Below are 17,051 nucleotides of genomic sequence, written 5' to 3'. Positions count from 1 at the left end.
CTAGAACTTATGGAATGACATCAACAAAATCCCCTCTAGATCTTTTCTCTGAACATTCTTTCCTCTTGCTCTAATTGAGTACTTCTCAATTCTGGCTGCACTTTAGAATCACATGAAAAAATTTTAAACACCCAATGACTGGGACTTACCACCTCATTCCAAAATTTCTGGGCCTCAGCAGATTTAAAGCTCCCCCAGATGATGCTATTATGTAGCCAAGGGTGAAAACAGCCAGGCTAACTAAACTTCTACTGTCTCTTCAGCAGCTGCTTTCCATAGAGAACTTTCTTATTGGGGGACTATTTCTTTCCCACAGTTCTGGCACCACTGGGACTGGAGATGAGGAGGTGGCCTGCTCTTCACTGCCACCTTCAGAACACTCAATCTTCCCTCAAATCTGGCTTTCCAAATCTCTGGTAGTTCCTCAAACATACCAGGACCTCATGCATATCTGTTTCTATGCATTTGGTTTTCTTCCCCTACAGGAAGTCTCTGTATCCCTCAGCCATCTAAAAATAAAGAGGCTCTTGTTTCTTTAAAAGTCATTTCAGTGATCACCCCACCCATCCCATGAGCCTTCCTGATCTAAATGTAACAGTATTAATAAGATGTTTCTTCCACCGTGCCTGTTATCTTAGTACTCATAACATTGCTAGTGGGGAGCACTTGCTATGTTAAGATAAGAAACTAGTGGCATAAATAGGAAAATTCTAAGCACATTAGTCTAGAGGAAGCCCTAATTCATCAGATGTGGTGCCAATGTAAAACTTAAAAGTTAATACTTTGTATCCCCCAAATCTTTTCTTTATTAAACATAATTACACTGAATCCGTGGTTCTATCACAATTGCCATAAGAAATTTGGCATGAGATCAATGCTATTAAAGGGATTTAGCTATGGAAGTACTAAATAGTCCCTTAGCAGAGAACTGACCTACAGGACAAGCACAAACTCTGTAGATGGCATTTTACTTTATGCAGAAACAGCAAGCTAATAAGTTCAACTAACACTCACTTTAATGCGGCTCCATATGAAACAGTCTGCTCTAATTGCTTTCTGTTTTTTTATGCTATGAATTGGTCTTAAAAAAAAAAAAAAAACACTTCTGAACTGAGCCAAAAGACCATGCTCTGGTTTCCAGTCTTTCCAAAGGAAAATGTGGAACAAAAAAACGCTTGATTCTTTATTCACTTGGTCCTTCTTGCTCTTACCTAATAGTATGAAAAATAAAAGATCTGTTTCTTTGAATTTATTCCTTTCCCTAACTCTGGGGCCCCATTTGTATAACTTAATCCAGATGTTCATATCACAGTGGTGCTTGGTATAAGTAGAATCCACCTAAACTGCATTTTATGCTGAAAACCTATACCTCATCTCTCTCACTTGATAAAAGTAGATATGTTTCTGTTACATGTAGATATATATATGCAAATGTACAAACTCAAATGAGTATGTAACATACTCGGAACCTGGAAGTATATCACAACTGATTCGTCACATAGCTTTTAAAACAGTGTTCCTCTGCAGGAAACAGAACATTTTTTTCATTATTACAAACTAGTCTCACCCATTTATCAAGTTATATAATAGGAAATATCTAAATCCTACAAATAATACAGAAACTTTAACCTCTTCCACAGCTACTAATAAATGTAATGATTTTAGTTTTACCATGCTTCCTGGTTTCTCCCCAGGTCTCCAGGTTATGGTACTACAGTCTAAGCCCCCATGAAAATGTCTCTGTAGATTCCAAGTTAGGTTGATGGTCTGAATATAGCAGATATTCAAAATATTTTACAAAGCAAAGGAAGAATTCAGAGTGTTTAAGTTCTTTATAATAAAATTTGCTGTGAGACAGCAAAATGACCTCATGAGAGAGTAAGCAAGAAGGAATTGAAAAACAATCAAAGAAAGGGAACAAACTGAAAACCTGGACAATTTGAAATCTCAAGCTAATGTGCAGTGAACTTTAATTTTTAAATCTTCTAGAGAAGACTATTGGTATAACATAAAACTTAACTTTAATCACATAATACAGAAGTGAGGTGACAGATGAGAACAATGTGGAAATGCTCTTAGCAACACCTTAAGCCTGGTGTTCTAATAATGTTTCCTAGCCCCTAAGCCCTCAGGATAGTGGTAGGTATTTTATAAATATAATGATGAATGGCCACACAAGCTACAAAATTGCTTTAACAAAATTGAACAGGTTTTTTGTTGGTTCTGTTGTTGTTTGTTTTTGCCATAGGACTTCAAAACCTTTAGTGGGTTCACATACACTAGGAATCTCCCAAAGGGAGTATAGAGGGAGCAGCCTGCAAATTTTTCTTACCACAGAACTCTACTAATATCTTCCAGAGACTGTTTCATCACAAGAAATTTGGGAAAGACTATGGTATTCCATACAGGTGGTGACTGAGATTCTCCTAGGGTCAATATTAGGAATTTGACATGGCAAGAAGACAAAATACAACCATGTGCTTATTACCCAGGACTGTTATACTGAATATGTATCCCACTTACAGTGGATGAAAGGGGGCAATGGCAGAAAGGAAATGGCCTAGAGATTTTTCTGCCTCCATTGCACACCTGTTCTCCACAGTTAGGCACCTGAGCTGGAGACTTGGGTTGAGTGCTGAGCTCAGTGTTTACACTGTGCTGGGCAATCTGGTAGACAAAGAAGCAACTTATCCATTAACAGGAACTGGAGAATTCCCAGTCTCCCTGTCAGATCCTCAATCACCATGCCCAAAAAGCAGACAGGAAGCCCACTTCAAGCAGCTCACATGAGGACTTGCAATAAAGTAGCACAGTTCAGGCCACTGTTGTCATTTGTGTAACAGGGAGGTTCATTACAAAAGTGTTTTCAGACAGGTCTTCCACACATTCATTCAGGGGGTCCTCAAGTCTAGGTTTGAAACTGCAGCAGGTAAATGAGTACTCCCAGAAAGTCAGTTAATTTTGTTGTGATCCAGTCCAAGTTTGCTGTTGGTACAAAGCAACAGCCTCAACTCATCTAGGTCCTCCATGGAGGATTGGTGAAAGCCTCAGTTATGAGTATAATGGATCTGCTGTGTTGCTGTAGATGTAGACACTTAGACTCCAGTGACATAGAGAGGAAGGGCCTAAAGACTTCAGTTTGGAACTGGCTCTACTATTTACTAGTTACCCCACCTTGGTGATCTGCTTAACTCCTATGTGCTCCCATTTCCTCATTTGTTAAAAAAAAAAGGATGATATTAGTACCTACTTCATAAGATTTTATAAAGATTAAATTATGCTTTGAAAGTAGTTAGTACAATGCCTGGTCTATTGTAGATGCTCAATTAACATAGCTAATAATTTTGAATGAGGAGAAATTATGGCCAAGGAAAGCCTTAGGGTGGAACTATGATTTGGCATTAGAGAAAGACCAGACTTGATAACTACTTGTTAACTTATCAGTACCTCTTAAAGCCAGTACTGCATTCTGAAAAAAGAGTTCTTGCTTGTTATATACAAGTCAAGAAGAACTGGGCTTTTTATTACCCTTCAAACTGAAGTAGGAAGTCAATATCATGGTATTTGCATCTTGTGGTTCAGTGGATGCTCAAGACCATCTAACTGCCTGAAGGAACAGTAAACAAATGTTAAAAGTGGTTTCAGTGACTCAAGTCCTGAGAAGCACTACATGAAAAGGTATGCTCTGAGCCACCCCCCAGAGCACGAAGTAGAAACTGTCTGCAGAGAAATTTCCTAACATTTTCTGCCAAAAATTGGAAAGGGTCATTAAAGATAGAAAGTCTCTTCAGCAGCAATTAGCAAAAGGAAAGATCTATAGCACTATCTACCACACTCCATAGATTTGCTTCTTGCTTCTCACTTTCAATTCCACAGAAAGTGTTGATGAATAAGCCATAGTGACACATGGAAATAAGGCAGAATTAATTTACAGGTGAAAGAGATTTTGTTGACACATTCTCCCACTCCTACCATTTCAGCTTATTGTTCTGAAGGTAAATACCATACTAAAGAAAGCACTGCATGGGCCAAAATCACAGCACTAGCCTGGTGTTGATGACCATTTATTTTTAGTTTATGTGGAATAAACATAACTCTTAAGATGCTAATGAAAATATAACCACCCAGACTGAACATACTATACAAAACAACCACATCCTCCGCCTCCTTCTATTCCTCTCTATGAAAACCACACACAACTCTCAATAGCCAAGAATGAACAAGTACACGTTTGCTTGGTGGCTTATTGAGGAAATTTTTCCGTTTCCACATGAGGCTGGGCTGGCTAGAATGAAAAGAAATTAATCCACTCTACTCCCTTCATCCAGATATTTCCTGGGAATCTGACAGACCAGTTCTGTGGCGATAAACGCTTGCAAAGACACACACTGGGAGGACAATTTGTGTACTATAAAATGCTTTACAGAAATTAAATCTGTCTCCTACCTGTGATGGACAAGGCCTTGGTGGGAGTGCAGGTGGCGGAGGCAATAATCCCGATTTAGTAGCTGAAAAGAAAAACACATATTGTTAAAGACCACCCCATAAAAAGAAGACAAACAAAAACCTCTTGTATTGAACTAGGAATAGCAATGGCATTTGTATTTAACATGTTTTTAAAATCCCTCTGAATTTTTTTTAAAAAAAGACTACATGTTATTTCTAATCCCTTTTTCATTTCCATCTTACCCAAAACACAAGTATTTGCAAAGGCTGTTAGGTAAATACTTAGGTTCATTTTATGACTAAGACAGTATAAAATGATAAGAAAAAAACATCTTTTGATCAAAAGCTGGGAACTCTGCATGGGAAAGGTGGATAATCCTTCATCATTCTGATGTTGATTATTTAGTTTCAAATAATACAGGCTTCTGTCATATTTCTCCCTAGATCTCAGCCATTACTGCTGTTTAACTCAATGTATGGGCTGTCAAAAGGAAGGGAGCCAGAACCCCCAAAAAAGCAACTCTGCCACCCTGTATGTGATCCTGTGATTGGATCTGCCTGCAGTGGGAAAGGCCAAAAGTGATGGACTGAAGTGATTGATTTATTTATTTGAAAGATCTCAATTTCTTTTCTCTCCCTGATCATTATTATCAGGGATAACTAAATCTGTTTCTAAAATAATCTGGCAACTTTTGAAGGATGTTTTAAAAGAAACTTGCATGTTTTTAATTTTATGAGATACAGAGAATATCTGAGTTAAGCCAAGAACATCTGAATTATAACTTAACAATGAAAGTAAACACCTACTAGAGAATTATGAATAAAGTCCATAATCACACACAAGAAATAAGTTTAGGATCACATAATGGCAAGTAAAAACTACATTGTTTACAAACACCTTAGAAAAACCCATGTATTTATAACTATATGTAGTTTATTCAAATATTTATAATACATGTACTAATATTTGGACAATCTTCTGTGCCTTAAACAACAAATAATACCAACATACCAATAACATGAAAATTTTGAAAATCACTATTGATTTGACCTAGCTGAATCAGACAAGTTAGAAGATGGAGTTTTGTGCTTTCCACAAACGTAACTCAGAGTAATATTACAAAGCTGCTCATTCTGAGCCAGTGCATGGATACGGTACAGCCATGTGGGACCTACAACTTCTCTCAATCTGTCTTTCATTAAAATTTATAAAACACATCAGTGGATCAAAACACTAGAGGTTGAACAGCCAATAGTAACAAAGCGTACAGTACAAAAGAATGCTGAAAGCCTTCAGAAATTATCCATCTCAGGCCTGTACTCTAAAGGTTAGAGTGGATTGGGCTTTTAAATTACCAGTTACTTTAAAAACAAAACAAGTAAATAAGCAAAATATACATGTTTCTAAAAGAATGGCCACAAAATTGCATCGGAATACGTGTATTAAAACAACCTTTTATTAACAGAAGAGGGCTATGCATGAAATGATAAGTCATTTAGTTAAATTGACTTCTGCTTCCAGCCAAGATGGAAATAAAACAGATTTACTCACCCATTTGAAATAACAAAAAACAGAGAACCATACAAAACAACAGTTTTCAAGATACTAGAACAAAACATATACAAAAAGAGATTTCAAAACACCAGAAAATCAGGCAACAAAGATGGTGATTCCTGAGAGATAGGAAACAAACAAGGCAAGTCATGCAACTGTCCCTGCTCACCACCTTGAGAGTTACTAGAAACAGGATCTATATCCAAATTCAGATCAGATTATGCTCCTTTTTTACTATTAATTTTTAAAAGGACAGATGCCATGTTTTTCTTTTTTTAAAAAAAGATGTATAGATCTATTTCTGAATGCACTTTTGGATAAAATCATATCACCTACATCACCATTTATTAGGTTCATTATAAGTTGCCCCAACTATAAAGGAAAGATAAGGTAAAAATCAATTTCAGACCATTTAAAATAGAACCCTGCCTCAGTTTCTTACTACTAGGTTTCAAGAAACAAAATAGTATCACAAGCATGTGATCATTGGTCATTCTGAATCTTTAAAGAGTTGATATTGGGGGGGCTGGGATGTGGCTCAAGCGGTAGCGTGCTCGCCTGGCATGCATGTGGCCCGGGTTCAATCCTCAGCACCACATACAAACAAAGCTGTTGTGCCCATCAAAAACTAAAAAATAAATAAATATTAAAATTCTCTCTCTCTCTCTCTCTCTCTCTCTCTCTCTCTCTTTAAAAAAAAAGAGTTGATATTGGTTATTTTCCTCATTAAGTTCTAAGAGGATTCGGGGTGGTCAAATATTATATCACAAATAATAACAACAGCTTTGTTTCCTCTTGTTGATACCTTTACCACTATTTTTCTGATCTTACATATATACCTAGAATATCTACTATTAAGCTAAATTAAAATGGTGATAATGGGCATGCTCGTCTTCTCTCGATTGCAAAGAGAAACATTCACTAGTTCACCATGAATTATAATGTTTGCTATATAGGTTTATGGTGGTTATCCTTTAAAATATTATGAAAATTCCTATTTATTCTTATTTTGAGATTTTTTCATGGTGATTTCATGTTAAATTTTAAGCAAAGATGCAACTCTGCCCATTGTGAATATGGTATTTTTTTCTTATAATTTGTTAATGTGGTGAATTGCATTATGGATTTTCTTTTTTTTAATATTTATTTTTTAATTATCGGCGGATACAACATCTTTGTTTGTATGTGGTGCTGAGGATCGAACCCGGGCCGCACACATGCCAGGCGAGCGCGCTACCGCTTGAGCTACATCCCCAGCCCCTGGATTTTCTAATATTAAAGCATTCCTACAGACCTGGGATAATCTCAAATTGTTCAGGTTTTTAACATCGCCTACATTTAGTTGGCCAATATTTTATTTGGGATTTTTGCAACTATATTCATGAATGACAATGACTATCATGATTTTCCTTTCTCATATGGCCTCAGTTATGATCGGCTCAGCTGGAAAGCATTCTCATTATTTGTACTCTGAAATACACTGTATAATATTAGAAACATTTTTTCTGAATACCAGGAAAAAACATGCCAGTAGAGTCATCTGGGATGAAATTTTTGGTTAATAATTCCATTTCTTTGACTGTCTTAGGACTATTTAGACTTTCTAGTTCTTAAGTCAGTTCTGATATGGTATTTTTCTGGACTGTTTTCATTTTGTCTAAATTTTCAAATTTATTATCATGTTGATTTTCATACCCCCTTCTTATGATCATATTAATCTCTACATGTGTAATTATCTTTTTCCATTTCTTTTGATGTCATCATTCTACTTTCCCTTCATTAATCTTGCTTGGCATATATCAGCTATGTTACTCTTAAAAAAAAATCAGCCTCCATATTGTTATATATGCTTTCTGTTTCATTAATTTTCCCACTTATGTTCTTTGGGCTTGTCTACCTTTTTTCTTTTCTAGTATAAACATTTAGGGTTATAATTTTTAATTGCCTTTTAATTAGAATTTCATAAAACTTTACATGTGATATTATCATTTGGTCCTAAAACTTCCTAAATTCCACTATAATTTCTTTTATAATGTTATTCTGTCTTAAGTATATCCTTTAAAGGTTTCTTTTTTAAAAAAATTTAGAGTCCATTAGTAGCAAACTTATTGAAATAACTACTTTCTCCCAGCATACTGAAGGCAGAATTTCAGTTTTTTGGCTTCCATTAATGCTGTAGAGAAGTCAACTTTCATTCAACTTGCTGTTCTTTGTTAGTAATTGTATTCTCTCCAATTGCTTTTAAGATCTTCTCTTTGTTTTTGTACTCTGAAATATCAAACTTTACCATGATTCTGCACAAGCATTATTTCCTCCTTTTTCTTTCATCACCTGCCTAAGCTTCTTTGGATCTTCTTCTTTCTGATCATGTGGCATTCCCATTAACTTTGGTTAATTCTCAGTGTCTCTTTGAACATTGTTGTTCTACCATTTTCTCTTACCTCTCCTTCAGGAGCTCTTTGTCTAAGTATTCTGTGTTTTGGATAGTTTTCTAAGATTTATTGTCCAATTAATCTAACTCCTCTTTAGCTATACTTAATGTCTTGTTAATTCAGTCTTTGACTTTCCACTACATTTTTTTTTCTTTTCTAGAAGTACTAGTTGGTCCTTTTTTCAATGGTTGTTCTTTTATTTGTAGAATGAAGAATGATAGCCTCTGCTATTTGACTTGTGAGTCTGTAGAATGCCTATAATATAACTTTTAAGTATAGATAGATTGAATACATGGGAATAATCTCACTTTTATTAACACAACAGTGAATGGATTTTTTCAGGTGCTTGTTTTAATCTGCTTTGCATCACTGTGACCAAAAGACCTGGCATGAAAAACTTACAGGAGGTAAAGTCTATTTTAGCTCACGTTTTCAGAGGTTCAGTCTACAGTCAACCTACTCCATTGCTATGGGTCCTAGATGAGGCAGAAAATCATGGAGGAAGGGCATTGATGGAGGAAAGCAACTCAGGACAAGGCAGCTAGGAAACAGAGATAGAGCTCTACCCACCAAGGACAAAATATAAACCCTAAGGGCATGCCCCCAGTGAACTACTTCTCCAGGTACACCATACCTGTCTACAGTTGTCACCCAGTTCATCCATACCAGAGGATTAATCCACCAATTAGGTTAGGGCTCTCATAATCTAATCATTTCACCTCTGAACCATTCTTGCATTGCCTCATACATGAGCTTTTGAGAGACACCTCATATTTAAACCCTAAGAGTGCTCTCCTTTAAATTTGGAATTGGGGAAATAGATGAGTGATTGACAGATGCCTGAGCAGATATGCAATATCAAAAAATACTGCAGAAGCCTCCTCATTTCTCAAGAATCAGTGCCAAACTCCTCTGGAAGTAGAAATAAGATGAAGAGAGCAATAAAAAGTAAGGTGGCCATGCCCTATCCCTTTTTAACCTGATAACTCAGAATACAACAAATTTTTTTAAACTTTCATAAGAAATACAGGACTATATCCCCCCCCCCTTTAAAAAAAAAAAGGCCAACTGAAGCAATTTAGAAGTGGTTAGATCCTAAAATCTCTTCCCACATTCTTCACAGTTTGGGCATGTTTTCCACTCCAATAAAATGCTAGATGTATTTTTCGTTTCTAGGGAGGACATCAGGCCCAGAAGAAGCCACAGAAGCCCCACTGAAAACAGAGGGATTCAATAAATGTTTCATTATGTATGCTGAGACTCTTCCAGCCCTCTTCCCGTTTGTACCTAAGCTTTTACATCCAAAGACTGAAAGAATGAAAATATATATATATATATTCCAAGAAATAATATCAGCCACATTTGGCAAGTACCACCCATCTGTTCAAATACTTTAATTTGCTTGTTACCTCCCATTCTTAAATATAAGTAAATGATTCAGTATTAGCAGATATCATAGAAAATGTTCTAACCTATAGTAGAGATAAATAAAAATAGAAAAACATAACCAGAAAGAAATAGACTAGACCTATGCTGGAGAAAACTTGGAAGTACACATTATCATTCAGTTTATTTCAGAAATACTGAATACTACTATGTAATAGGCATGGTTTGAGGTGCTGTGAAAATGGGGTGAGGGGACCAGATAAAAAGCTCTATTTTTATGAAGTGTATACACCCACAATGGGGTGAGGGTAAGAGGTGAAATTTTAAATGGTCATCAGAGAAAGTGTTAAAAGATACTATTCAAAAAGATGAGACAATAGGAAACTATTGAAGCATTCAGGAAATGAAAAAGAGCAATCAGAAATTTAAAATACAATGGCAGAAAGAGAACATGCAATAAGAAGCTTCAAAAATAATCTGAGCAGATTTGCTAGAAAAATAGGGTAACGTCCAAATAAAAGATCCACAAAGAAAAGCACAAAATAGCAAAAAAGAATCAATTAAATGGTTCAATAAAATTCCCAGAAATGAAGAATATGAATTTCTAAGTTAAAAATGCCACTGAGTATCAAGGACAATGGAAGAAAACAGACCCATTATAAGGCACATCATCATGAAAATACTGGAGTTAGAAAATTTTTACAAGTTTTCAGCAAGGAATAAAAGAGGAGGGCAGGCCACATCCAAAGGATTAGAAGTCCAAATGGTTTCAGACTTCTTATATATCACTAGAAGCTAGACTTCATTAGAACAATTCCATTAAAATTCCGAAAAAAAGTAGGGTGCAGTGGTGCATGCCTGTAATCCCTGTGGCTCAGGAGGCTGAGGTAGGAGGATCTCTAGTTCAAAGCCAGCCTCAGCAAAAGTGAGGTGCTAAGCAACTCAGTAAGATCCTGTCTCTAAATAAAATACAATATATGGCTGGGAATGTTGCTCAGTGGTTGAATGCCCCTGAGTTCAATCCCCAGTACCACCAAAAAAAAAAATCATGAAAAAAATTATTTCAAACTGATGAGTATATGCCCACAGTACCAGCCTGAATAATAGTATAATTAAAGATATTTTTAGATATTTGCAGGGTCTCAAATTAAGCTCCATGAATGTATCACTTCCAAGGAAGCTACTACACAATGTACTCCACCAAAACAAGAGAGTAAACAAGCATGAAAGAATAAAATAAATGATACAGAATAAAAGGATCCAACATGGTTGAAAGAGGAGGAAATTCTTGGATATCAATGTGTAGAGATCGCATGACGTAAATTATATACCAGACATGGAGGACAGTAAGTTTAGGTTTCTCAAAAAAAGTGAAACTGACAGAATATCTGAAGTGTTAGAATTTTATAAAAGGAGCTGTAGAAAACTGAGGGAGTGTGTGGTTAAATCAGGGGCAAATATACTGAAAAAAAAAAAAAACTTATTCACTCCAGGACAAATAAAAACCTATACAGGTAAGACAGAGAATTTACTCTATGGCTTACATGGCCATAATAATATAAATATTTAAGTATTAATCTAACCAACATTATGCTAATAGCTATAATGAGGGAGTAGAGGGAAGACAGTGAATGACAACAGAAACTGAAAAGTCTATAAGAGGTTATCCATTATTTAAAAATATGAGGATCATAACAAAATAATCAACAAAAAATCTTGTAGTAGAGTGTATTCTTCTAAATCTTCAGGATGTATCAATGGCCATGGAGGAACTTCAGGTTTCAGCATGGAACCCTGGGCCTTCTCTTTACCATGTCAGGATATCTGCTATGGTTACTTTTCCAGCTTCTTCCCTCTCCTTCCAGAAGTCATTACCACTCACCTTCAGTCAAAAGAAAGAAAGAAAAATTCACTCATTTCACTTCATTTCACTCAAGATTTGGGATCTGAGTGAGAAACATCAAGATTTGTTCACTCAGACATATGGCTTCTGCAGGGAAGCTGGTATGGTGGGGGTTGAACCCACAGTCTTTGATTCACCCTCAATTGTCACTCTCCCTCACCCCCAAAATAACAGGTATATTTCCTTCTTTGGTTGCTACTGAAAAAATCCCTTCCTAGTGTTTATGAGTATCTGTTCATTTGCTTTAATCATGGGATTTATTGAACTAGCTTTCTAATTTATCTTTTTGTCCCCCACAGCACCTAAAAACACTGCCATATATTTAGCAGGTATAAACATAGTGGTTGAAAAACTGGAATTGAAATTAGGAGAAAAATCTTATTTTCAGACCATTCTTCACTTAAAATTGAATTCAAATATTTTATTCAACATGTTCTGATCAATCAAAAGAAAAAGTATACCTTCACATAAAATAAAACAACAAATACTTTGGCTGAATAATGTATGCCAAAAGATGCCAATGTACCTGTTAGTAGTAACAGCTGGAAGGGAAAAGAAAATAAGAGAGGAGAGGAAATGCTCTTTCTACACAAAAGTTATTATAATCATGAAGCAATTGCAGGTTTTTTCTAGAAGTCTTACAGTTAATAAGGTAGAACACCAGATATCAGCAAGACTTTGTCAAGGCAAAAAAATTTATTAATGCAATCAGGAGAAAAAGAATAAATACCCAAATCCTGAACACCGGTTTAGAAGTTCAGGAAAACAATTCGCCATATAACACTACATTCAGAACACACAGTAATAATTCTCAGTGTTTAAAATGTTCTTTTAAGTTTATTGAAAAACATGCACTGATCCACTGGATCTCAACTTCTTGGTATCATCATCCAAAATGCTAACCTTTAACATTTTTTATTCTCTTATTTCATTATGCTTAGAAATTTCCAGGCAAAATATTATTCATAGATATTATTATTTGCTAATTTCCTTCAGATTTTTATAAAGCCTCAAATCAATGACTAAATGAAAACATGTTCCAACTTACTGAGTAGACATAAGGCAACAGATGTGGCAATGGAAAGCTTCAGGAACAGAAAGTCGATTCTTTAGGAGAGTGAGACTTGGAATAATTTCAGCTGTGGTAAGGGGCTCCCAACCCCACTACCCGGGAGTATTTGATGAATAAGATAAAAGCATGTGAATGCCAAAGAAAAAACATTCAAAAAATGGAAAATGTTGAAAGGAGCCTGCCAGTATGACCTACATTTTTAAGTATCAATCTAGTAGAAAGTTAGCCATATGCAAAGCTTCAAGGATTTCATCAGAAAAGGCCATTCCTTTTCTTGGCAAGGTCATAAAAATGGCTATTCCCTTATATTAGAAATTCTTCATTCTTTCTCCTTTCTAATCACAAAAGTATGGATGACCTGATACCTAGTGATGCATATGTCATACACACGTGTGTATTCAACAAAAGTTTCGCAAGGAGTACCTCTCCAACAATAGCTACCTCTATCGCCTGATGATCCCCCTCCCACACACATATTCAAAGCACAAGCCTGCTAAAAGTGTTCTAAGGAACAGAACGAAATATTTTCATCAGTTGAAAGAGACGAACTTATACATGCCTTATTTGATAAGGATAATATTAAAGATTGAATTTGTAAAGTTAATGAGAGCAAATTCAATTCTTTCTCTTTATAGACAAGAAAATTAATGCCTAGAGAAATAAAATGGCATCACTAAGGTCATAAGGCTATGATGGAGCAGTAATCAGTTTCATATTTTGAACCTACAGGACAGGTAGTGGTAAAAAGACAAAAAGTGCAGTGAGGGGGGTAGAGAAACCTCTAGAAAGGGGGGAATCTATTTCCAATGAATAAGCATTATAGAAGACCTCAAAGCAAGAAAGCCTTGCAACTTCAAGGAACTGAAAGGATGCTTCTAAATATGCTATGAACCACAAACTCAACTATATAAGATGCTAGACACTCAAAAAAAGATGCTGCTACAGCAAAATATTTAGGCTCAGAGTCATATGATCATCTCTTCACAAGACTGCACGACTCCTCTACTTTAAAAAATAAAATAGGTTAACAAAACAGAATGGAGAGTTCAAAAATAAACCCTTCTGTTTGTAATCAAATGATTCTTAACAAAGGCTCCAAGACAATTTAACATATAAAGAGGAGAATTCAGACTGTTACCTGATACCTTAGCATAAATTAAACAAGTATGGATTAGAGATCTGACTATAAGAGCTAAAATTATAAAGCTTTTAGAAGAAAATGGAGCAAAATCTTCCAGACCTTAGGTTAAGTAAAGATTTCTTAGATATGACACCAAAAACATGATCCAAAAAGGAAAAGATTGATAAACTGCACTTCATCAAATTCAAAATCTTTGTACTTCACCCAATTTTTTGGAATGGACAAATGATTTAAGCAGACATTTTACCCTAGGAAAAAGTCAGTATCACCAGAAAGAACATGAAAAAATGTTCAATATCATCGATAATTAGTCAAATGCAAATCAAAGCCTCAATGAAATACCACTTCACAACCACTAGGACATAGGATAATCAAAATAATAAGAAGAAATGTTGCTGAGGATATAAAGAAACAGTAATCTGTTTAAGTGCAGTGGCCCACACCTGTAACCCCAGTGGCTCCAGAGGTTGAGGCAGGAGGATTGCAAGTTCAAGGCCAGCCTCAGCAACTTAGTGAGGTCCTAAGCAACTTAACAAGACCCTGTCTCAAAATAAAACATAAAAAGAGCTGGGGATGTAGGTCAACAGTTAAGTGCCCCTGAGTTCAATCCCCCAGTACAAAACAAACAAATAAAAGGTAGACTTAAATTCATCGTATATCCATACAATTATACTCTTAGGTATCCAGCCACAAGAAATAAAATCTTATGTGCACATGAAGATTTTTATGCAAATGTTCATGGCAGCATTATTCATAATAGGCAAAAAGAATAAACAACTCAAATGTTCATCAAACTAAAATGGATTTTAAAATGTGGTCTATCCATACAATGGCATACTGTTCAGGAATAAAAGGAAATGAAGTAGTGATATATGCTACAACATGGATGAACCTCAAAAAATATTAAACAAAGTAAAGAAAGACAGACTCACAAAAAACAAATCCTCATATCGTAGATTATATAAAATATCCACGAAAGGAAAATCTATAGAAACAGTAAGTAGATTGGTGGTTGCCTGGGGCTGTTGATAGGCACAAAGATTAACTGTAAACAGGCAAGAGAGACACTACTGGGGTGCTAATAATGTTCTAAAACTGGATTATGATGTCAGATGTTCAATTTAATAAATTTAACAGAAATTACTGAATTGTATACTTAAAATGGGTAAACGTTTTATTCCATAAATTATACTTCAGTAAAGTATAAATTAAGGGTAGAAAAAAGTGTAATAATGTGGGCGTAGGAATATATACAAAACAAAGATAAGTCATCACTGACAATCACTGAAGCTGGATATTCAGTGTACTGTTCCCTTATATTCCTCCTATATTTTAAATTTTTATAATAACAATTTTTGATAAATAAAAAAGAAAAAAGAAATAGATATATTCCTAAGATTTCCAAGTATTTAAAAAGGCAAAATGTGCTTTCCTATTGTTGTGGATTGGATATGAGGTATCCCCAAAAACGTTCCTGTGTTAATGCAGGAGGTGAACAGATTAGATTATGAGAGCTATGACCTAATCAGTCCATCCTAATTTGAATGAACTAAGTGGGTATAACTATAGGTGGGCAGGATATGGCTGGAAGAAGTAGGTCACTGGGAGCATGCCTTTGGGGTTTATACTGTTGTCCCTGGCACCTTGCACTCTCTCTGCTTCCTAGCTGTCATGAGCTGAGCAGCTTCCCTCCAGCATGCCCTTTCACCATGATGTTCTGCCTAACCTCAGGCTCAGAGCAATGAAGCTGGCTAACTATGGACTGAAACCATCATCCTGAAATAAACTTTCCTGCTCTAAGATGTTCTTATTGGTATTTTGGTCACAGCTATGAAGAGATAACTATTTCCTCTGAAGAACCGCAGGGAAATTTGGCAACTTTTAAAATCACATAGAAGGAAATACAGGAAAACAATATTAAAGAGTTTCTTACACATAGAGGGTACCATATTTATTCTTTAATATATCTTATTTACTTTAGATATTAATTAGGGTTATTACATGTGGAAAAATAATAATGTATGTCCCTCAAATTAAATTAATATAAACTGTACCAAATCTGCTGCAACAAAGTCTGAACAAAGATTTTCCATATTAAAGGACTCTGATGGAGAACAATTGCATTCTCTGGATATAAATCTCCTAATCCATAATATGTAAGAGGTAGTTAAGGTAATATGGACATTCTCTTTTAGCACTGACACTCTAATTTATTTACTGGTATTTACCAATAACTCCCTTTTTCTACACCATAGAATATACATTAAGACTTACTTAGGTCCCAGGTGGAGACAGAGGCAGAATTAAGCAATAAAAATGCATGACATTTAATCTTCATCAAAGATAGGTCTCTGGTTTCATTTCTTATATTGTATTTACATAAATGCATTTCTCCTAAGCATTTTACTCTTAAATGCCTGGACTGGTTAAAATCACTAGTTGTATATATCTGTGTATTTTAAGATCAAACTATAATTTAAAGAAGTAAATAGATCTTTTACCCATGAGACATTTTCATTATAGCTGAGTAATGAGGGGAGGGAAAGAGAGAGAAAAAGGCAATCTGGAAAAATATTCTATCACCTTGGAACTGTCTTTTTTCTATTAGGAATTTTTTAAATATGACATATAGGCTGACCAACTGGTAAGTCTTAAACATTTCAAAATGAATTTGTGATGACAACTACTCCATACCAAAGTTCCTTGCTCACTCCACAACCTTTGCAGTCTGGATTAACCCTACCACTCCTATGGGAATATTCTCTTAAGACTTCGTAAATCCTTACAAATGCCTCTCTTTCAGTCTCCATTTTTCTTGGCCAGTCAACAGACTTGAATCTTCTGGTCTCCATTTTCTTCTTATAATACATTCCTCCCCAGGCATGCCATGCCATCATAGTATGTCCTTGACTAAATTCATGTATTCACATGGTTTCAGGCTCAGTTCCACTAGGGATTTGGTGTTTATATTGCAAGTCCTAAAGAGTTTTGAGTACAGAGGAGCCATATCCATATTCTGCTTGGAATTTTCCATAGTGCCAAATACCAGGTAAATGCTCATTAAATACTGGTGGAGTGGACAGAACACCTTTCTTAATCACCATCACTGAAGTTTC

The 17,051-nt window shown here is 35.5% G+C and overlaps 1 protein-coding gene across 1 annotated transcript in view; it reads right to left on the bottom strand.

The window, feature by feature from the left end:
* Positions 1-17,051, bottom strand: part of Reps2 (RALBP1 associated Eps domain containing 2) — a 148,048-nt gene that overhangs the window by 40,609 nt on the left and 90,388 nt on the right. The window contains exon 13 of the mRNA XM_071606892.1: positions 4,447-4,508. Coding sequence (XP_071462993.1) covers positions 4,447-4,508 — 62 coding nt within the window. The remainder of the gene's footprint in view (positions 1-4,446; positions 4,509-17,051) is intronic.

Source organism: Marmota flaviventris, chromosome X (genome assembly GCF_047511675.1).
Source record: "Marmota flaviventris isolate mMarFla1 chromosome X, mMarFla1.hap1, whole genome shotgun sequence".
NCBI lineage: Eukaryota > Metazoa > Chordata > Mammalia > Rodentia > Sciuridae > Marmota > Marmota flaviventris.
Note: the sequence above shows the minus strand (reverse complement) of the source record. Positions and strands in the feature narration are given on the sequence as shown.